Source organism: Gavialis gangeticus, unplaced genomic scaffold, assembly GCF_001723915.1.
Source record: "Gavialis gangeticus isolate Ggan-Ray unplaced genomic scaffold, GavGan_comp1, whole genome shotgun sequence".
In the NCBI taxonomy this organism is placed as follows: domain Eukaryota; kingdom Metazoa; phylum Chordata; order Crocodylia; family Gavialidae; genus Gavialis; species Gavialis gangeticus.
In genome coordinates, this window is record NW_017729031.1 from 104,873,056 (window position 1) to 104,895,946 (window position 22,891).

The following is a 22,891-nucleotide window of genomic DNA, read 5'->3' on the forward strand; positions in this document are numbered from 1 at the left end:
GCACTTGTCCTTGTTGAACTGCATCCTGTTCATATCCGCCCACTTCTCTAACCTATCTAGGTCTGCCTGGATGCGGTCCCTGCCTGCCGGTGTATTCACTTTACCCCACAGCTTGGTGTCATCAGCGAACTTGAACAGGGTGCTCTCCACACCCTCGTCCAGGTCGCTAATGAAGATGTTGAACAGCACCACCCCAAGGACCAAGCTCTGGGGGACTCCGCTGCCCACACCCTCCCAGGTCGACATCGATCCACCACCACCCTCTGGGTGCACCTCTGGAACCAGTTTGCCACCCATGTGACTGTGCATTCATCAATAAAAAAGAAAATATATTCCTTTTAGACAAGCAGCATTTCCTGACTTGGAACCTATGAGAGGAAGGGAACTGTGTCTGAGGCGGGGAGGGGAGAGAATGGAAGATACCCGATCCAGCTCCACCAACCTAGCTGTCCCCGCTGTAGAGGTAGAGGTGGCTCTGTAGACATCACCTCTCTTCCCTTCTGGCTCTTCAAAGGACTGACTGCAAATGCAGCTTGGATATGTAACTACAGGCCAAGGTCACAGTTTGCAAGCTGTTGCCAGCCTTCACCATTTTCAAGGGGCCTAGGCCAAGCTCCAGAAGTGTGGCTAAGTAAAAGGCCCCAAAGCCTGTTTCCGAGTGGCTATAAGGTGAACCTTTGCAGGTGTGACAACTAGCTTTGCCTGCAACGTAAAGGAAGCCATCAACATGTCTAACTAAACCAGCAGAGATACAATTAAATTAGAGATGCACCGATATATCGGTTGCATATTGGATCGGCACTAATAAAAGCAAAATTAACATTATCAGCTATCAGCTTTTTTTGGCTGGTGTAGCTAATAAAGTCACTGATAAATACAATATGCCTTCTGGCCATGGCCCCCAGACACCACTTGCATGTGTGCAGTTGCATACATGCATTTGGCCAGGAATGCAGTTGGGCAGCATGGAGAGCAGCACCCTGTAGGTAAGCCTGGGGACGGGAAAGGGTGTGGGGGAGGAAAGGAGGGTAGTAGGGTGCAGAACGAGACCCCCACAGTAAGGGAGGGAGTGGGGCAGGGACTGGGGGCGCTGTGCAGCCAGGGCAGTGAGTGGAACCCAGGGACAGGGCAGGGAGTGGGACAGAGCTGCGAGGACGGCTGGGGGGGGGAGTGCTCCCCACTGCTGTGTGCACCCCTGAGGAAGAGGCATGAGTGGGCATGTGGCCCCCCAGATTTGTGCACAGGGCAGATGCGGGCTGCCTGCTGTGGGCTCTCTGATCTGCTATCTTTCCCTCAGCCGCCCCACACTGGCTGTGCATCCCCCCTGCCCACCCAGCAGCAGCGAGGGTGGCAAGTTGCGCTTCCTGCTTCTGGGCAGGCTGGGGATGCATGGCTGACATGGGGCCCCCAGGGCAAAGACAGCAGGATGGAGAGCCTTGAGCCCAGAGCGGGCAGCACACATTCACCCTCACTGTGCTCGGCTCCGGTTAAAAGCATCCCCGCTCTTAAAAATAATAGTGGTAGCGGCGCTTGAACTAAAACTCATTTGATGAGCTTTAGTTCAAGCACCACCACCTCCATTTTTAAGCACCAGGGCACTGATTCCCTAGATTAGCAACCCATGGCTCTATCCTGCTCCCTGCCCCAGGCCCATTCACCACCCTGGCTGGGCAGTGCTCCCAGCCCGTCCCATTCCCTCCCTCACCATGGGGGCCTCAATCTGCCCTTTCGCTCCACAGGCCTACCTGCATGGAGCTGGTCTCCATGCCGCCTGGCTGCATTCCTGTAAATTAAGTTATCAGATCGGTATTGGCTGATATGGTTTCATCTATATAAATATATATATAATCAGCTATTGGTATCAGCCAAGAAAATCTTTAGCGGTGCACCCCTAAATTAAATAAAGCACAAGGCCTGAAAGGAGACATTATAAAGGGAAGACCTTACAGTAAATAATCCAAACATACTGTATCACAGCTTTATCTTAAAGTAATAGTAGTAGCAAGTGATGTAACCAAACATATTAGATACTATTTTGCTATAATAGATATATTTTTGTTAAGATGCTTATTTAAATTTGTAAAAACAAAACAACCTTCAGCATTCCACAATGGGGAAAGAAAGGAGATAATAACCTCTCTGTTTTAGCTTCCTAAAGATACAAATCCCAGCTAATTGACACTTCCCAAGTCCACAAGAGATCTGATTCAGTTCAGTTCCAAATGTTTCAGTGATACAAGAAAGCTGAAATAAAACCACATCAGAGGTAATTTATTAGAATCAGCCATCTATAAATACTGAGTATATTCAGGGGGAAATTCAGAGAACTTGGCAAATTCAGTAAGACCTGCCGCCAATCTGTGCGCCACCATCCTCTACCTCTAGAGCCTACCCAGCTGGTACAGGTAAGAATCTATGTTGTGCTGTCACAGGTAGCCAGATAGACTTGAAGATAAATGTTTATTTTTGTCTTTTGAAGTGCAAGCAAATAAAAGCTAAGGCTGTAGACCTGTTTCTGCCTATTATCAGCAGCCAACCCACAAGGTTACTTATAACTCAGGTAACAAGAGCCCAGGCCTCTCTCTGTTCATGGTGCAGCAACACTATAGTTCAACATAAAATAAGAAAAAATGACAATAGCTGCATCCAGCAGAGGGTGAGGTGCGCCCTTCTGGAAACACACCAAGGGCGACATTGTATTTCCTTCTTGGTTGGCCAAGCGTCCAGATTTAGTCTACATGGCAATTTTGGTTGTCTATGTGCCAAAAATGCCACATACCCACAGGTCAGCATTCCTGTGTGCACATGGGATGACTGTGCACCTACATGTTTGTATGGACTGGGAACACACCAAAGTAAGCAGGACACATATGCGTGTTCTTTGTGGGTGCAGCCTCAGATGCCCCCAAATGCCAAAATCCATGACTACCAAACTGAGACTCAGGAACAGAAAAGGAGGTGGGTGTTCCTCTTCTGTCCCCATAGTACAGTAGCTAGGGTAGTCACCCAGGAAGCTGGAGCTCTTGGGCTCCCTTCACCCAGAAGGACTTTGGACCTGAGTTTCCCTGCCTTCCCAGGACAGTACTCCAGCCACCATGCCATAGGACAGCCATTAGGCCCTCCTTTGGAACTCCTTCTGAAACTGAGTTGCTAACATAGTTATTGCAAGAAAATGGATGGAGGGCAGTGAAGGGTATAAGCTTTGACCTCACTGGGAGCAAGGACCCCAGGTAATACCCAGAATCCCTTCTCTTCCAGGCCAGCAGCCACCATACTGATCCACAGACCCTCTGGCTGCCTTTCTCTTCACCCCACAGCTTCCCAGAAGGCCAGCTTCAAAAGGAATAGAGCATGGACTAGATAATAACTAACCTGCAGTACAGTGGTTAGAAAGTTGTGCTGCAAAGTCAGAGACACCAAGGTTCAAACTCCTCCCTCCCCAGGTAAAAGCGAAGGGCCAAAAACCCCAGACCTCCAGCTTCCCAGATGAGTACCCTAGTCACTGAGCTGTTGGGGGCAAAGAGCGGGAATGTGCTGTCATTGTCCTACCAGTACATATTTCTAGTCTGGGTTCATAAGTGACATTTTTGGCACTTAGGCAACTACACAGATGACCAAATCTGCACACTTAGACAATCAAGAAAGAAACTGAATGTTACCTTAAAGGGCTCTGAGAGAGAGAGAGAGAGAGAGAAATGCTGGGAACCACTGTATTCAGACAATGAGAAATGAAGGAGTGGAGAGACCACATGATCTTACTATGCTTGGTGCTGTCTTGGCTGCCAATGTTTGGGAGGAGGAAGATGGTTTAAAGGCTTTTACAGTTAAGTAGAGCATCAATCCCAGCACTATAAAATCAGCACTTTCCACTTCCCCGCTTGGCTCTGCCAGTCTCGCAGTGACCTAACTCTGTACACTCATCGCACATCTTACATCATTCCTGATACCGATTAAATTGGACACTGATTTCAACATCTGCCAGATGGAGATTCCCTGTCTTAAGTTCATTAAAAATGCCATAGCTATTTTGTTAGATCCACAGCAGTTTCCTTACTCCAGTTTGACAAGCACACATCTACGCTGTCCATTCGTTTATGCCCCATGCCAGCAGGATTGCACAGTAAGGGATGCAACAGTGGTATAAAATTCCTTTCTCATTTTATTGCTCACACCCGTAGTCACACTCTCCCAAAACCTATCAAGAGGCCAAGAGATACTGTTATAACTGTAACTCACAGAAAGGGAAAATGCTAATTTGAATAAAATATGGAAGAGAAAGGCTCAATCTTCATGCCTTTAGGGCCTGAAGCTGAGATCAGGATTAAAAGTTCCCCATAGTAGTATTACATTAGAAAGCTTTACACTTCCTCTGAGGCATCCAGTTTTGGTACTATCCAGCAGAGACTGGACTAAGTTGAAGCACAAATCTGATGCAAAGGGCAGTTCTTATAGAGAACTCAGGAAGTTTATGCTGCTTCCCCCACAGAAAATGGCTAGAGATCCATTCTTAAAAAATTACATTTCCAAAAGGCATAAAAATTATTTCTACTTTAATGTGACAGTTTTTTGAGTTAGAAAAAAATAACAAGGGGCTGCTGAGTTAGAAGATGGAAGGTAACAAAATAGTGACATTAAAATGGTGACATGATGCTGGAGGGTGTCTTTCTGAAGCACAATCTTTCCTACTCCTTGCCTTGCTTCCTCTTGGACACAGTTATCCATGCCTCCTCCTTTGGTGAGGTGACCAGCTCATATTTGGACTCTGTGACTTGCTCTTTCACAGGATGCAGATACAGTTTCCTGACCAGCACACTCAGCAACACTGTAGCCACCATATAAGCAAACCTAGGGGGAAAGAGTAACAAAACAAACCATGAGATATATCTGTCAAGTCACCATTGCCAGCCCTGACAGATTGGATCAGCAGGGATGGCAGAATTTAACAGGAACAGGCTGACATGGCTCTTCCCTCCCTTTCACCACCACACATGCACATTTTTCTTTTATCTACCTCAGCTCTGGGCACTCTTGACTTCCTGAGAACCCCAGCAGGGAAAGGTTTTTCATGGCGGATTCATCATGAAATCTGTCTGGATCAAATCTATAAAAGGCAAAACAAGCACTGATACTTCCTGTGTGTATGTGTACACATACACTTAAGACAAACTGAGGCTAATCCAGTTTTCAGGAAGTACATACAGTTTAATTTCTCCCTCATCCTTCCTTCTCCACTGCTTTCATTGCCCCTCACTTCCCATTGCCAGCAGCTGCTGTGTATGTATGTGAGAACTGATGATTCATTTGAATGAGAAGAGCTTGCTTCAGCATTGGGTTGTCAGAGCCTCTCAGGGAACAACTCACATGTACAGGCTTTAGTTAAAATGAGATTCTCATAATCAAGTAACTGAAAGGAGACTAATAAAATGTACGGCAGTTTAAAACAGGAGTGATTATATTACAGAAAATGTGCCATTCTGTGACTTGAAGACAGTCCTGTTTTACTGTGTATTAGATTCTTTCCATTACGCTTCAAAGCTTTGGCTCCAGGCCTAACCTTTCACAGGCAATGCTGGATCTTATGATTTCTGCAAAATCGCAATTTTGGTAGGTCTCTAGCCATAACTGCAGCCATTGAATTTCTGGCAGGCAATATCTGGCAGCAGGCTATAGCCTTGTCCTCCCTCTTCTACATGAGTCCCCAGATCCTAATGCACCTCTTTACTATATCCCAGCTCCCATTCTGGTGTGTGATCCCCTCAGGCTCTTAGGGGCCATAGCTAGCATGATGCTGCTAAAACAGAAGGCCTCTGCATGCTCCCCCTTCCCCTGAAGCAATACGGATGGCTAAGAGGCAGAATGGATCCCTTAGTGTAATTTGTTCTCCCACAACCTTTACTGTCTTCCCCTTCCAAATAGAATAGCTGACCTACATTCTCTCCTGCCCGGGCTACATTAGACCAGCATTAAAAACTACCAACAGGGGGGCCAAAGCAATCTGCAGCAATTTCCTCCCTTCTGGAATTCTGTTTTTTCAGAGCAGGATCCCCTCTTTAGTGTTCCTGGGTGGAAATAATGAGATAGTTTCCTTCCTCTTAAAGACAGAAATCTTTGACTGACATTTCGTCCTGTGAGCCATTGTTCTATGGTAATGAATAGCGATTCCAATTCCATTTTAATCATGGCTTCCCTTTCACAGCAAACTGGAAAAATAAAATCACACAGCATTTGCTGTCAAAAGTCTGTGAATTTGCAGAGAGAGATATGGGGGGAAATCTGCTTTCCACCTCCTCAACACCCACAGTGAACACAAGTGTGTAGCCTGGTCAGATTATATTTGGAATTAACCAAAATCCTGTGCTTGGAGACCAACACAAAGACCTGAAGAGATCTTCTGGAGGCCTCTATTTCACTACAATAGGCTGCTTACGGCAGCTCTGAAAGCCTACTCAGATGCTCATCCAAGCAGGACCCAAAAGGGGAAGGAAGAAAAGAAAGAAAGCAAATAGTAATAAAAGTTCCTGGGGTTGCATACTTGTAAGGTGATGGCCAAGCTGAGCTGTCCTGGAGCACCACCCCTAGAGCATAGAGCACAAGAGTCTGAAACAGAAGAGGCACCCAAGTCAGTGTTTGTATTTAATATTCCAGAAAGGTACCTTTACACAATGGGCAACCCTTACAGAAAAGTCCAACCTAACTTAATATAAAAAGGATAAATTATTCAATGTGTTTTTATATTTAATAGCAAACCCTGTCCTTGACAAACAAAGATATCCCCTACAGGATTGTTAAAAAGGGCAGCACAACTTATATTAAGGCTCTCAATCTCCAATAAACTGCATACATTTTCAGAGGGACTTTAACTGTCCCCACGTGTTTTAATCCCGACACATGAAATGCCAAGCCCAAACTTCAGCTGCCTTTTTTGTGGGCTTTAGGGGACAGAGGAACTATTTGGCTCCACTACTCTTGGTAAGTCCTATGTTCAGAATATGCAGATGAAACCTGCTTCATCTATATATATCTTCTCTTTCCTCCATGTTATAAAATGGTCAGGTTTCTATCATATGAAGAGATTTAAAGATCAGGACAAAGCCAATTCCAAAGGGCCTCTCAATATAAATACAAGTCAGCATATTTCCATTTTATAATGAACCTACTCAAAACCATCTTGAAATTAAGGAGCAGGGGGCAGCTCAGTTTAAATGAAATGGAACCCTTTGCCAGCCCCATTTAATCCAACCACTTATAAACACAGGTCTCAAGGACAGATGACTACTCAAAAGCAGAATCTGCCTTTGTGCATGTCAGCCATTTGTGGATTTCAAATGACGTTGGGGCTTTTTGTTATTATTTATTCATTACCTGGTTGTAAATGGCACTTTACTGACCAATATAAACTGGCATCCTTGACCTCAAGGCTTACAGTCCACAGGGCAAATCCTACTCCTTTATGTGAGTTAGTCTTCCTAGATCAAGCTACACTTCTTATTAGCTCATGCAACTTCAGTGAAGTCAATGGACCAGCACCAGGCCTTATTCTGCTGCCCCTGACTTCAGTTGGACTCTACTGCGAGTTAGGAATGCAGCAATGCTTGCAAACTAGCATTTTATAACTTAAGGGCCCAGTTCTGCTACCCTTATTCATCCTCAGTAATACCATGGAGCATGCTTCATTGCCCCGCTCCTATCCACTTCTGTGGGCTTCAGCTCAGGCCCTTACTTGGTAAGTAATTAAATCTCACTGGAACCCATGTATGACTATGCACAGTGAGATGTTACTCTGCATGAGAGGCCAGGCCTAAATTCCAATCTTCTACACATACCTGAACTCTGGGATCCCTCCAAATATCAGCATGGAAGAGCATTATAACTAACTACCACATGCAAGTTCACACAGGGCTGTGTAATGGCCCTCGCATTGAGGAAAAGGGAAAAGCACATTCTAGGCTCCCAGCTTAACTAGACAGATATTAGAGCCAGCTCTGAGTAAACTTTGCTAGAATAATAATCACTATAATAATAATCACTACTCACTGTAACTGGTCCCACTTGGGACGTGAAAAGGGTAAAAATCAACCAAGGAGTCTGGGTGTGAGCTCATAGCCATGTCATACCTCTTTGGGGATAACATGCTGGTCAACTCTTCCCTCCAGCTCCTGCAGCCGTGCAGCAACTGGAGTAAGCTTTGCTGTCCGCACAGTCTCACACAGCACCTGTCGGCAGTACCTGCAAGCACAAGGCTATACCAATAACCCTTTTTCAAAAGTAGGCAAGTCCACATGCCTCTGATATTAGGCAGTGCTGCTCTGAGGAAGGCTACATCAACTGGTGAACCCTGTGCATCCAGGATTATGGTCTGGTCCCAAATTGCTTCCAGCATACATCAGACACTTTCCCTTATCTATGAGAAGTCCCAGGATCTATGCAGAGAAAGCAAGAGGCACTGGGGGAGGAGGAAGGGCTGTGGAGGGAGGGCTCCAACTGTACTCCCAGCCACACACACTTTGGAAGGCACCAGCAGTTTCAGCTCATCAATGCACTGGCTCAGTAAGAATTAGTCAGAGTCCCATGCAGGTATGCTGCACTGAGCACACTAGAGCACCCATCCTGGCAGAAGACTTGCAGAGCTCCTGCATCACAAATAACAAACACACGGTCAATGTTGAAAGACAGAAGTTTCTAGGGGAATTATCTAAACACTCAGGTTCTGACACAAGTGTTTTGAATCCCCCAGAGGAACTTATCCACTACAGCATTCCATAGGATGAGTCCAATGCCTACAGAAAAAGGTATCATCACCTAATCACTTACCCTGAACTTTCCGGTCATGTATGCTGTCCACAGCTTTCTGTTCCAAGACCACCACAAGGCGTCTTGTCATGGGACCCAATCCAGATCCAAATGAAGTAAAGGGAAATGTACTTATTTACTCCAATCAGTTTTCTTGAGCAAATATTGACAAGGTCCCTAGAGGTCATTAGAAAACACACTCATCACTGGCCTCAGTTCATTGGCCAGCCTGGGAATCATCTTACAGCATATGGGACCATACTCCAGTAATTCTCAACCAGGGTGCAGCAGCACACGGGGTGCCTTGAGTTCATGTCAAGGGTGCCACTTAATGTTGGTACCATTAGGTGCACAAACATGATTCACAAGATAAACCCAGATATTTCAAATAAGAATCCATAGCATTAAAAACATTCTGGCCAGTTGTGGTCTTTCAGAGTTTGTTTTGCTCTCTTATTTTTTCTGTAGTAAAAAATGAGTGAAAGCTAACAGCTGCATTTTCTAAAGGGTGCCTTGAGTCTATTGTGGGGTGCCTTAAGTCTAAAAAGGCTGAGAACCACTGCCATAGCAACACCTTGATCAGCCCAGGTGCCTCTCCCACTCTTAAAATGAACATACCTGAGGTGCTCAATTTTCTCAAGTGTAACTGGGCCCTTCCCCAAAACTTGATCTATCTCCTTATAGAGGTTCTTCTGGATTTCTTCTGAGGTAGTCACGAAATAAACTGCCCAGGTGCACACTAGGAAAGAAATAATGGAAGTGCTGACTCAGCAGACATCACCCTTTAAGGGAGACAGATCAAGTCCAGTATTCCTTATCTCTGTAACTCTAGCTTTAATCAGCCAAGACAGTGAAGAGTCACAAGGAAAATACACAAAACACAAACATTAAAGGGTAACATCCTTATGAAATATAAGATGTAATGGCATCAAATTTGCCTAGCAGACTTTAGCTATTCCATGACAAAAAGAATTATTTCAGACAGTTCCTGCTAACAAGGAATACCAGTTGAATATTCCTTTTCCTGTTGTGATGAGACAACAGCAAATCAAGAAGGGAACAGTCATCTGAAGGCCCTGGAGTGCGGCTTAACAGACAGGAAAGGAACCAGGTGCTCTTAGGAAGGGTCAGATACTCCCTACAGCAGCTCTTTCCCCAGTCTCAGGAACCTGGCTCAACTACACCATACCATCACTCAATATGAGGGCCAGCCCTCAGGGTAAAATAGACAGGCTATATTCTGTTAAAAGGCCCCTAAGGAGTAGATCTACAATGGGGAACCTGTAGCAGAGATGAAGGGAGCAACCACAACCTCTGGTACAGAGGGCTCAGAGCACAGCTGAGACATGCTGGCTAGGAAGGGATGTGGCCAGAGTGGCTGAACAGTCACCAGTTTAGTACTTCCCTCAGCAGAAATCTTATTACCAGTCAAGGAAGGAATTTAAGTTACGTTCCCTGATGTAGGTCTGAGAGAAAGCAGGCAGCAACAGCAACAAGGCAATTCCTTTTCCAAGTGAATCTTGCTGTTAAAAAGGGGAATCAAATGACAAAGGATGGGACAGGAGGAAAAAAAATCTGTGCAACTCCTTCTCTCAGTTACTCTGGATTGGGTCCTTCATGTATCTGTTAATAGATTATTTATGATGTGTTGCAGACTTCTTCCATAATGTAATTAGAAAAAAATAATCCAAATATGAAATAAGCACACACAATGTGGTTTTTCCTAAGCCAAAGGAAACAACTAGCAGACACTCTATCGTTCCAAATTGTCTGTTCACTGAGTTGTATGGAGATCCTTTGAGAAAAAACAAACAGCCAAAAACTCTGGAAAAAATCCTGTCCTTCTGTATCACCATGTCAAGACATTCTCTTCGGGTGAGTTTTGCTTTAGTACCCTTAAACACGAGACGCTTTCTTTCAAGATTCCAAGTTGGATATTAGGAAGAACTTTCTAATTGTGGGAGTGGTTAAGTACTGGAACAGATTATGTAGAGAGGCTGAGGAATCTCTGTCATTAGAAGTTTAAGTATAGTTTAAATCAATATGTATCTAGGATATTTTCGTACTCTGAGCAAGGGACTAACTTAGATGACCTCCTGAGGTGCCATCCAGTCCTATTTTTCCCATGATTTTATGATTTGCTAAGCAGACGACTTTGGGTTTTGTAGTCCCATAGCTTTAGTTTAGAATAATTCCCCTATGAATTGACAGTATGCACAAACAGAAGCTTTCCATTTGGTTTCTATTTATGTTTGCTTTCCTCATAATCCTTATATGAATACCAAGTAACTCTTTAAAAAAAGTGTTAACACATGTACTCCAGAGGGGAATCTGAAGCATCCAGTCAAACAGCAGCAAGCAGCTCTAAGTCCTCACAGAGCAATGAAGTCTATTTCTGGTCATGATCTTTGTCGGCTTCATCTTTTGGTGTGTTTCACTGAATTTAGAATTAGCTGGATAAGCTTAGAGTCTAAGTGAAAAATGGCAGCAGGAAATTCTAAGGCTCACTGTATTGCTGGGAGGGCTGTCAATAACAGATTAGCTTCAATCCACTTACTGCAAAAGCTGTGTCAGTACTCTTCTAAAAAATGCCCCTCATACAGCAATGTCATCAACACTGCTATAAAAATACCTGCCTAAATACATTTGCAGTAGAGAAGTAAAGGTAGGAGAAATGTTGCTTTTCTTTAGCACAGGAAAGCATTCATCTGGCTGTACTATTTTTGATACAGCTCAGCCCCTAAACCTGCTTTGGAAAGAGTAGAGGGCTATCCATGTTTTTTACTTACAATTAGCAGTGATTACGCATCCTGCCAGGGAGAATATCATTGTGTCTTCTAGGATCTAGGAAATAAAATCTGATTCAGACGAAGTCAGAGAAAACATTACAGAGTGTAAAATCACATCCTCCATTCAAAACCACCTTAACTCAGGGAGCATGAAAAGCAGCATGGAAAAAAAGAACAAAACTCTCTACAGTACTGCCACTATAACATTTCTTAAGCAAAGACAGATTAATACTAAAGCAGTGGAATGGAAAGCTACCAAAAATATAATGTTAGTAGAGGCTAGATGGAATGAGATGCAAGATAGCTAATTAAATTAATCAAATGCTAAGATGCAATTAGCAACTGATCTAGCAAAACTCCATCAGTATTTAATTACACAACAGCTGTTCAGACCTGCTTGTCACTCAGGTTCCCTTGCAGTAAGGAGTCAATGAAGATATGCCGGTGGACGCTCCTGTCCCGCCTCTCCTTTATGACTTTCTTTAAGACCGATTCCATCTCCATTAAAGCTTCAAAAACACAAGTAAGGTTCTATTACAGAACCTGGGGCTCTCCCAGACCCAGACCCAGACCCAGACCCAGACCCAGGCGACCTCGATGGCCACCCAGGGCCCAGACGAAGGAGGTGGTGGGGTGTCCCTGGATCTGTGCATGGGGAGAGGGAAGGCTGGGGCAGCACTGGGCTCTTACTGGTGGGGGGGGTTACGGTGAATTTTGGGATGGCTGCAGCCCCCCACATAGCCGACTCCCAGTGCTGCTGCCACTGCCTGCCCCAAGCACAGCCCAGCCCAGCCCCCTGCCAAGAAGAGTCTGGCGCCGCCCCAACCCAGCCTGCAGAAGCAGCCTGCCCTGCCCCACCCTGCGCAGATCTGGGGGTATACCCCCCATGCCCTCTTGGAGTGCACACAGCTGCCGAAGCTGCCCCCCCTGGGATGAGCTGCTCAGAGCTCCATCCCATGCCCTGCCCCAGCTGTGCAGTGCCTGCCCCTGCCCCTGCCCCAGCTGTGCAGTGCCTGCCCCTGCCCCGGCCCTACTTCCTCCCTCACCATAGGGGCTTTGATCTGCTCCCCCCTTCCCCCACAACAGACTTACAAGCCCGACACTGCTCTCCATGCTACCCAGCTGCATATTGGAAATGGATCAGTATCGGCCAGTATGGCTCCTTAAAAATTGGCCATCAGTATCAGCCCAAAAATTCTCTATCAGTGTACCCCTAATTCAAAGAATCCCTCCACAATGTTTTTGAATTTGGTGGCACCCTGGCAGACCCCCTTCTGTACTGCTACAGCTTACCTCAGTGATTCTAAAACAAGGTGATGCCACAACCATGACAGCTAGGTGGAACTGCCCTATGCGACTCTTGTGGAGCCAGATCAGGAAGTGGCTGTGGCAGGAGTGTATGTTCCTGCCTTCAACAGAGTTATTCGATTAACTGAACACAGGCAGGAGCAACTGGCTTTGCTGTAGCTCTTCCCAGTCTGGCTACACCCTCTCTTCTTGGAAACAGAGACATATAGGACAGTTCCACTTACCTTGTACACCTCCATTTGCAGGAGAAGCATGCAGGGAGATACTTTTGGATACTGGGAATCTCACCATGCTAACTACTGAAGTGTTGACATGCAAGGGGTGGAACAACTTACCATTTTCATACTGCTTTTTCCTGGTAGTGCTTTTGTCAAGTGACCCATCCAAGAAACCCTTCCCAATTTCAGCCCAGATCTGAAAGAGGGACACAGTTACTCTTTCTAGTCAGACTACATGAAGTCCTGCCTAGTTTATTTTTTCACATACATAAAATAAAGAAAATTCTACTTCCCCAAAGTGGGCCTAAACAGGAAATTTAATTTGTAAGTACAGACATAGTCACATGGCCTACTATGTCTGTGACAGTTTTGCCGAGTGCTGCTAATACTGAGCTAAGATGAAACAGGGTCACTGAGCTCTCCCACATGAGGAGGGAGCTGAAGGAGATGAGAACATGCAAATTCTAAGTGGGAAACCTTTAAGACACTGGCTGGGATCTGAATAGCTTAACTCACAGCCCCAGTCCAAGTGACTGAAGCACTACTACAGGAACCTGTCAACATTCCTAATATTTATGACATAAAAAAAAGAAGAAAAAACATTATTTTAGGCCTTGTTTATCTATCTAGCCTTTCATATAAAGCACACCAGGGAACAAGACCAATTTTAAAGATGAGCTGCAAACGTTTGTTTTAAAAGGGTCACCATTATTCTCCCACTGAATTTCCCTCTGGGGAACCGTCTGCTTTCTGGCCAAAGCAACTAGCCATGTTAGTTAACATGGAGGTTTCAAGGGAGTTTAACGGAATTCAGAAAAAACAAATGTCACTTAATATCAATGGGATTTAACTGCCTAATTCCTGCAGGCTCTTTAGGAAACCCCAGCCTTAACAGAACCTCTGCCATATGCAAATTTTATTGCATTTATTACCTGTTTCTTTTTTTCCTGACAAAAACAGTTAGAACAAGAAAAGAGTATACCTGCTCTAATCTGAATCTCATACCTTGAACATGCAAGATGAAGGCTTCTGTTCCAGCACCTCATACCCTTGCTCACATGCATGGTGGTGATGGCTATGCACTGACTATCAGCTTATAAGAGGAATGGGAACAGGGCTTAGGAAGAGATCCTTGGCTTTTCCCCAGACTTACCGCATCATGGTTCCTACGGAACTGAATTACTTCCCGATCATCTTCAAAGTAACTGCCCATTGCTGTCTGTGTAACAGATTTCATGGCAAAACCCAGCATGTGCTGGCAAAGAGGCACGTGTTGAGACTCGGGAAAGGACAACCATTTTGCTAGCAACTCTTCTGACAGCTGAAAGGAAAGAAATCATAAAAGTGCGTGGGTCTCCACAATCCAAATAAAGCTGTAAGAGGAGGTGTTCCCACCCAGTTCACACATACCAGATGCAACTCAAACTTACTTTCTTCCTGGGGCTTTCTTTTATTAACTCAAACTAAAATAAACTTCAGCCCAAGATTCCTTGGCTGTTGCAAGGTTTTTCCTTTACAGATTTTTCTTTCTTTGACTCTTGTTCCCTTTCTAACTGGCTAGGAACACTTAAGCCATTTGATACTTCTGGTCTGGTGTTAATAACATGCACTATTAGGGCACATCCCCACAAGCGGGAACATGCATTTCCTCAGGGACAAATAGCAGTGGCGCATATTTAGTTGTCCCCAGCCATGCCCCTGCACACGCACTGGCAGATTTCCCCAGGAGGGGTAGTGGAGCTTGAGGCCAGCACCTGGGCTGGTCCCAGCAGCCTTACCTGAGGTGAGAACCTCCTGGGGCTACAGCAGTGGTGTTCTGCGTACATGGAGCCTGGTCAGCAGCTGGAGGGTGGCTCTCGCTGGCCAGGTTCTGGTTTCAGGCAGTGCATGCTGCAGCCACATGTACCACACTGCTGTTTTCTGCCCCGCTTTTTTTTGGGGTGTTTTTTTTTTTGTTTTGTTTTTGTTTGTTTTTTTAGGTACCAGGAATTCCCGGTATCTAATTTTGGGGAACCAATTCATGTGTGCCACATACGTTTTTGTGGCACCTTAAAATCCTTTGAAGCACCACAAACTGCACATTCCTGCTCGTGGGGATGCCGCCTTACTGGGCTGCTATGGCAAGTCAACAGAAAAGCTCTGCATCTGTGGATGATCTCTGTTCCACTCCAGAGCTACTAGAATTCACATATCCCTGGTTGCCTCTGAGGTCCTGAAACTATTTTAGCCACATGCCTTCCCTTACCCTGAATGCAATGAGCCAATGCCACCAAAAAGATATTTTTGTACTATATTTAAACAGATTGGCAGACACTGCCACTGCTTCGCTTTAAAAGGTGTTACCTTCCACTGCTATAGTAACAAAGACAACCATAACTGAAAGATGAAGGAAAAGCAGGATTTCCTCAGTTTTCTAACTCTGAACACTTGAAAGCATTTTTATAGAAGTGTGTTCCATTATTCCCCCATTCTAACTTAAAACGGAAAGGTGAGATACACCTGTGTGTCTGTCCCTTCACAAACAATCCAGATTCCAGTGACTTTTAGGGCATGTTAGGCCTGATCAGGAATGTCTAGTAATTACACTCTAAAAAAGCCATTTTGCTAACAACACTCTGGGAGAAGCCACTTTAAATATGATGTGGCCTATAAGCATTACCCAGTGAAATATTAATACCTCCTTCTACCCTTCCTCCCCCTCATCCCTGAAAGACTTCTTTTAATAGTGATTTATCCAAATGACTTTAGAGTAAACAAAACAAACTCCCCTGTTTCATAAAGAATGGGCATACTGTGAAGCAAAAATGGTATTTTTTTGAGAACTGAGGGAGAGAAGACAGAAATCAAGCTTATAAGTGAAATCCACTGCCTCTACACAACAAAAAAGTAATAAAAAAACTCAGAAAGTGAAAACACTGTAATTAAAAAAACCCCAAAACCCTAAAAATTTGGACATGGTTATGGTTCCACCACCAACCTTTACTCTGCTACTTCACCCAAACACCACCCCTCTTCAAGTTTCCACTAGAATCCACTAATTGCCACTCTCCTAGGGCAAGTGTGACTTGCAAACCCTCAGGTTCAGTCCTTCACCTTTTGGATGACAGCAAAGTTACTCTGCAAGGACTTAGTCACACCATTTTCATACAGCTTTTTCCTCAGGTGACTCTCTCCTGCATCACCACTCAGGCCGGACTGGTATCTCAACAAGGATTTGAGTATCATTTCAAAAGGATCCGCTGCAATCAAGGGGAAAAAAGAAATCAAAAAAAGTCTGGAATATGAGTAACCAGAACAGATGTGGGGAGGAGCAGAAGTCAGTCTCAGAAGAGTTTCTCCTGGGAGAATAAATTCTTGTATACTTTCCCCCAGCTTAACAGATCCCAGGGATCACAAGGAGCAGAGATGTGGGGAAAGGCTTCCATGCTTTCCAGAAACCAAGGTCACCAGGTCTGTGGAAGGCAAGGGCAGCAGCTGCTCCTGCCCCTCCCACAGACAGTGGGAAAGGAAGAAGCAGCCATTAGCTGCTTCCCACTGGCTCCTCTCACTCTATGGTCTCCAGTGTGAATTGGGCAGGGGTCTTTGCCCCATGTTCTGGAGTCCTTGAGGGAATGGAAGGATGGGAACAGCCCACACCTTCCCTAGCCTGGGATCCTCCCAATCCTTGGGAAGACGCGAGGAGTAGGGAAGAGGGGCAGTTACAACTACTACCCTCTTAACACTTCTACTGCTCCTGCTCCCAAATTCATTTCTAGTGCATCCTAGGACTCCTCTATACTTAGACAACATTGCTTCTGAGTAGAAATATGAGGCTTCCACAGATCTCCAAGCCTCTGCTGTTCCACATAGTTCAGACCCCCCAAAATCGCCAAAAAGAGTACAATGCTCTATTAGGTACCAGGCCTTAATAGTGCCTGGAGTTTTTAACTAAAGTTATGGGGGTGTGCTGGGAGTATGCACATAGCACAGGACAGTCCCTGCCCCCAAAGAGCTTATAATGTAAGCAGGCAAGACAGAAACGGTGGAAGGAAAAAACAGACACATTGAAGTGATGGGATTTGGCCATGATCATGTAGCAAGGCAGCAGCAGAGCCAGGAATAGAATCTCTCAAATCCGAGGGCAAGACCTTATTTACTGGACCATGACGTTTCTTCTTCTCTCTCCCCGGCACATCTTGGCAATATATTTTGAAAGTCTCTCTTGCCCTGCATCTCAAATACTGGGTACCATGAACAAACTTGGACGATCAGGTATACAGAAGCAAATGAACTCTACATATAGAGAAAGCGGAAAAGTCATTATTTCTCTGCTGAATCTCTCTGCAAAGTGTTTTGCCATGGTGTGGCTTTTGCTGCTGTCAATAACTCCACGATGCTCTACTGATGGGTCAAATGGTGTTTAAACAACCGGCACACTACTAACCAATTAGAGGGATAGATGGGCTCATGGAAGGTGGCCAAGATGTTACTGCAGATTTATCAGACATAAGCATTTTGAAGAAGAAAACCTGGACTACACCATTATATTTGGAGCTTGACATTTTTAATAGGTGTAATGGAAACAGTAAAGAAAACAAAACCCTCCAAAAAAAAGTATTATCAGGTCACAGGCAGTATGCTACATCCAAGTTCGTCTTTCTTTCCCCTTTTTTTTTTTTTTTTTACTAAAATCAGCCCAGGGCGCGTGCATGTGCTGCTATAAGTTTAATTTTGGCAAGGATTCCTTGAATTCTAGAGGCTAGAGATAGAAAGGACCCATTTAGGCACTCTGTCAAACTTCCTGCTCTAGCAAGATTGGTCCCTGTAGCACACTCTCCACACCTCATCACCTTTCACTTGTAAAAGCTCAGTTGACATGACTTCTGATGTTTCCCTGGAGATATCTCAAGAAATCTTTGCTTTCACCCCACCTATATTTTCCTTTGCCATGTCTAAAGGCCACTGAAATTTACAGGGAGCTTTTTTACAGGTTTCAATGGATTTGGGATTGGCTTTTTAATCCACTGTTCCTAGCTGTTACCTGCAGACAAACATAACCACTTACACTCCTTCCATCTTTGTACCTTAAAGGTATCTCTATAGCATCTTGTCAGCACCCATTATAACTTCCTGGTCAAACTATAAATATTGAGCTCTCCTACTCTCTCTCTCTGTGTAAGCCAACCTCAACTGGGGCTTCGGCGGGTCAGAGCTCCCACTATTGATTTACATCAACATAATTCAGTTTGAACACAGGCAGCAGAGAGGCAGCACGAGTGAACACTCTCTCATGCACTACGTGTCCGGCAAAGTAATTATAAACAAAGTTGACAGAAAAGATTATCCAGGAGCAGGAAATCACCCACTGTCACTGACCGTAAACCAAACACAGAGCAGAACAGCATCCAAGAACCAAATCTAAACACATGCCCTCCAAAAGGGTCCTAAAAGCCTCACCTGCCTGCATCCTCTGCTGACACTCATGCAAATAGGAAAGCTTTGCAGTGGACTATAACAATTGGATGGGACTGGCAGCAATAGGACAAACACCACATCAGGATACCAGCAGGCCTCACTGAAGCAAGCCTGAGTTCCCCAGCATCATAACAGTTGCTAGCCATAAAATGCTCAACAATGGTCTGTGACATTTGCTCCCAGCCCCATGCAAACAAGCATGACACAGGGAAATGGAAACAGATCCTGCCTCTGCCTCACAGCACAGCACTGGGGCTGGGATTTCCAAAGGAGCATAAAGGAGCTAAAAACACCTCACTTCCATTGCATGTCAATGGGATTTGTGTGTTTGACACCCTTAGAAACCTCAGTGTGGACTAGAATTGCCTCACTGGCCCAGAGAATTGCCCTATGAGACACCACTAGCATCAAGCCTGGACTAAAACTACAAGCCAATATTTTATTAAGTGATCAACCAACAGTTTAAGGCTACCCTGTCCTTTATTCTCAACTGCAAGAAAAGGTACAGAAATGGTCTTGTAATTATTCAATAGTGAATAATTATTCAAATTATTCAAATGACAGGTTCCATTTCTGTCTAAGATGTGACTACAGGATTTAAAAAATAAGGGAACAGGTCATATTTTTCAAGCAAATTTAAATTTCTGGAGATGTCTCAGCACTAGGGAGAGGCATGTGCAACTGATTGACTTTCTTCACCTTGCTTCAGGTGGAATTCAGCACAGGTGGCACAAAGCTCCTCCACCTTACCCCATGTCTGCTCTAGGTTGTAGCCCAGACAATCACATTCAGGTGCCGGTATGGGTTTTTCAACCAGCTCTAGGTCCTGTGCATTTCACAGGCTAGGGGTAAGGGGATTAGCTGCAGAATCTTGATCTAGAATCCAAGCTTTCATTTCACAATTGGGGAGAAAAGGAAAAAAAAAAAAAATGTTCCAAGGAACACAGGACATCCTGGGTAATCAAGTACTGTCCCCTGCTGGTGGAAGCAACTGCATCACTTAATCACCTTCCCTAAACTTAAAATTAGTTAAAGGCTTTTTGCTCCCACTACTCTGATTGGAAAGCTGCTCCAGAGCACCATCACTTGGATGACTGGAAATCTTTCCATTTCCAGCCCAAACTTATTTATGGCCAATTTATACATATTTGCTTTTGTACCAACAACCTCCTTCAACTTAAATAGGTATTTGTCTTTGCTGGTCTTCACACTTCTACTGCATTTATAACCAAATCCTTCTAGTCTCTTAAGACTGGATCTCCATGCCCTTGATTATCCTAGTAGTTCTCCTCTCCACCTGTTCCAATTTTAATTAATTTTTCCTGAACTTGGTAATCGGAACCATACACAGCATTCTAGGTGAAATCTCTCAAGGGTCCTGTACAATAGCACTAATACTTCCCTTTCCCTACTCCAAATACACTCACCTGATAAATCCTGTGATAACATTTGCATTTTCATGGCTGCATCTTACTAAGAGTTCATAGACGTAATGCTGATCGTCAAACATAACCAAGTCTTTCTCCTCTGTTTCAGTTGTATTACTCCACTCCTTTAGGTCCAATTATTTCTCTCATATTCTAAACCTTTTCTGTATTATCCATATCTTTCAACTTTGAGACCTCAGCAAATTTCAGTAAGGCGTTTCTTTGTGTACCAAAGTCATTCTTTAATTTTGATTCAGATTAGTTGCAAGACTGATCCTTGCAAACTCCATGAGCGATCCCTACCAACCCCAGAGTTCCCCTTTCAGCATCTCCCTCATTTTGTACGAGCCAGTCAATAAGAGTGATTTTTCAGTGACAACCATTTTCATCTACAAACAGTACCAGGAGCTTAAACCACTATTTTAGTTCCAACTTACTCTTATCCTCATAAACACTGAGAGTGAATTTTAACTCCAATGGATGGTTGTGCCAAAGCTCTCACTGATTTTAGCTGGGCCACAGCGAACAGAAATGCAACTAAGAGAAAGCAAATTAAACTTACATATCCTATTGGGGTTAATGTGCTGCTTCAAGAGATCAGCTGATCCCAGACTGACCACAAGGCGTCTTCCAAACCAAAAAGAAACAATTGGGCCATACTTCTCATGCAAAATCACCAAGAACTCATGCAGGCTGCCACTGGTTATGATGTCTGGCAGGTTGCCATCTCTGAGGGAACAAAAATCAAAATTTACTTTTATGAGCAGAATCATACAACAGCAAAGGTAAAATATAAGGAAAATGAAGCAGGAAGCCACTTACTTCTCATCTGTTGGAGCCATTCCCGGGATATCCAAAGCTTGCCTAGAAGCCTAAGGAAGAAGAAAAACACTCCTCAGAGTTTTGCATGAACCTTGTAATACTCACGTTTTAGCACCTGTTGGCCTGCTGCTCCAAACTTTTTACAGTAGTTTAAAAGATTGTTGTATAAACTTCCAAGCTTGCGCTGAACAAATCTTACAATAAGCCATGACTGTTTCTTCTCATAAGAGTCCATGCGTATACACTATCAGCAATTGGAGCTCTCCTTCCCTATTATTATACTTAGTTTCTACCACTGTGAGGTAAGGAGCAGAGGGAATTACATTTAACTTATCGGGGTTCATTTGCTTTCCCATCTATACTAATTTTAGGGCCAGTTTTACCTACTTAAACCTAGTTAAGTAGTATGGGTTTTCAGCAAAGGACAGCAAAGTTTGATTTACATGTTTTTAACTGCAGCTGCCAGAAAAGAGAAGGTAGTATTTGCTGCACAGTGGGTGCATCTACATGAGACGCTACTGCGCAGTAGCACTAGCAGGCGCTAACTGTGACACGATGCTACTGGGAAGAAGTGATGAGCTACTGTGCAGTAGCATCTGAAAAAAACTATGGGTATAGTACTGCACAGTAACAACTATGCAGTCCACTGCTCGTGTAGACATGGCCAGTAAAGCCACATTTGTAGTGAAAACCTTCTTCTCTTTGCCTCAAGATTAGGCAATGCATGGGGGGGAATGTGCCCCCTTGAGATTGGCCCTTCCCAGCCGGGGAGTGGAGCAGCAATGGCCGTTGCCATCCCTCCTTGAGAACATGGGGACGTCGAGAGAAGCGCCAGTGGCACTTCCAGGCCTGCGGCTGGCACTTCTGCCAGCGTTGACTGGCCACAGGGGAACCCCTCTGTTGGTGATGGGCCCCTGGTGAATCCCCCCCCCAGTCCGTGATGGGCTGTTGGTGACCCCCCAGGATCAGGAGGCATCAGCTGCCCATGATCAAAAGTGCAGCTCACCATCAATGCATGATATTGTTGTATAATATATAGTATTATAAAACAATATTTATGTATTTCTATACAAAATCCCCAGACATGATCCTGAAGGTGCTTAACTCCCAGCATGGGTCCAGTCCCACAGAATTAGCTAGGATTACTCATTTCTTTAAAGCAGTGATTCCCAACTGTTTTTAGACCCTCATTAGGCTCCTGGCCCCCTTGGAAAATGCCAGTTCTTGGTCCCTGCTTGTTGGCTTTTTTTGAGTAAGGAAAAATAATAAAGCTATCTCCTCTCGCAAAGAACTTGGGCAAGACCACAACAGCTCAGCAAGTTTGCCATATTATGACTTTCTATTTGAAACCTCTGGCATGATCTTGTGATGCACGTTTGAGCCCCTAACAGTGCTAACACTGTGTGGCACCCCACGACACCCTTGACATGATCTCAAGGTATCTTGAGGTGCGGCGGCAGCCTGGCTGAGGATCACTGCTTTGAAGAAAAGCACCTGTGCAGTTGTGCAGGGTCAGGACTCTCACTGCAGACACCTGGACATGGGGCTCTGCTTCAGCCGCGGACATCCGCACACAAGGCTCACTACAAGTTGATAGAAGAGCTGCTGGATGATGGGAATTGCCCCCCAGGAACTGCTGGGGACGGTCCTGCTTTGAGCAGAGGGCTGGACTAGATCAGTGTTTCTCAAACTGTGCGTCGCAGCCCAAAAGTGGGCAGCAAGAATGTATGACAGGGTCGCCAACAAACTTTAAACACGGATCAACAAACTATAAAAAATGGGTTCTCCTTTAAAGGAGAAACATGTGGGAACTGATGGCTGTTTCCCTGCAGAGGTCTCTCCTGAGGGGCTGCTTGGGCCCCCGCATGCCCCACCCCCACCCGTGTCCCACACACCAGGCCGGGCTCCTGCAGCGCGCTGCGGGCCGCAACCCCGGGCCGGGCGGGGGGAGGCGGCGGCGCTCACCGGGTAGAGGTAGAGCACGGCGCCCACCAGCAGCAGCACGAAGGTGATAGCGAAGATGGCGAAGTCCAGCATGGCTGGGCCGGAGCTCTCCACGTCCACCCTGGCCCGGGGGCGGCTA

At 45.0% G+C, this 22,891-nt stretch overlaps 1 protein-coding gene across 1 annotated transcript; it reads right to left on the reverse strand.

Moving 5' to 3' along the window:
* Window positions 1–2,443: 2,443 nt before the first annotated feature.
* On the reverse strand, window positions 2,444–22,880 carry LOC109302025 (cytochrome P450 20A1). The gene is made up of 13 exons (XM_019523489.1): window positions 22,774–22,880; window positions 20,809–20,858; window positions 20,549–20,715; window positions 16,199–16,344; window positions 14,259–14,426; window positions 13,223–13,301; window positions 11,973–12,088; window positions 11,580–11,634; window positions 9,409–9,529; window positions 8,115–8,226; window positions 6,533–6,597; window positions 5,012–5,101; window positions 2,444–4,845 (listed from the first exon to the last, which is right to left on the reverse strand). The coding sequence occupies exons 1-13, from the start codon at window positions 22,843–22,845 to the stop codon at window positions 4,683–4,685; spliced, it is 1,404 nt and encodes a 467-aa protein (XP_019379034.1). The 5' UTR covers window positions 22,846–22,880; the 3' UTR covers window positions 2,444–4,682.
* Window positions 22,881–22,891: the final 11 nt, after the last annotated feature.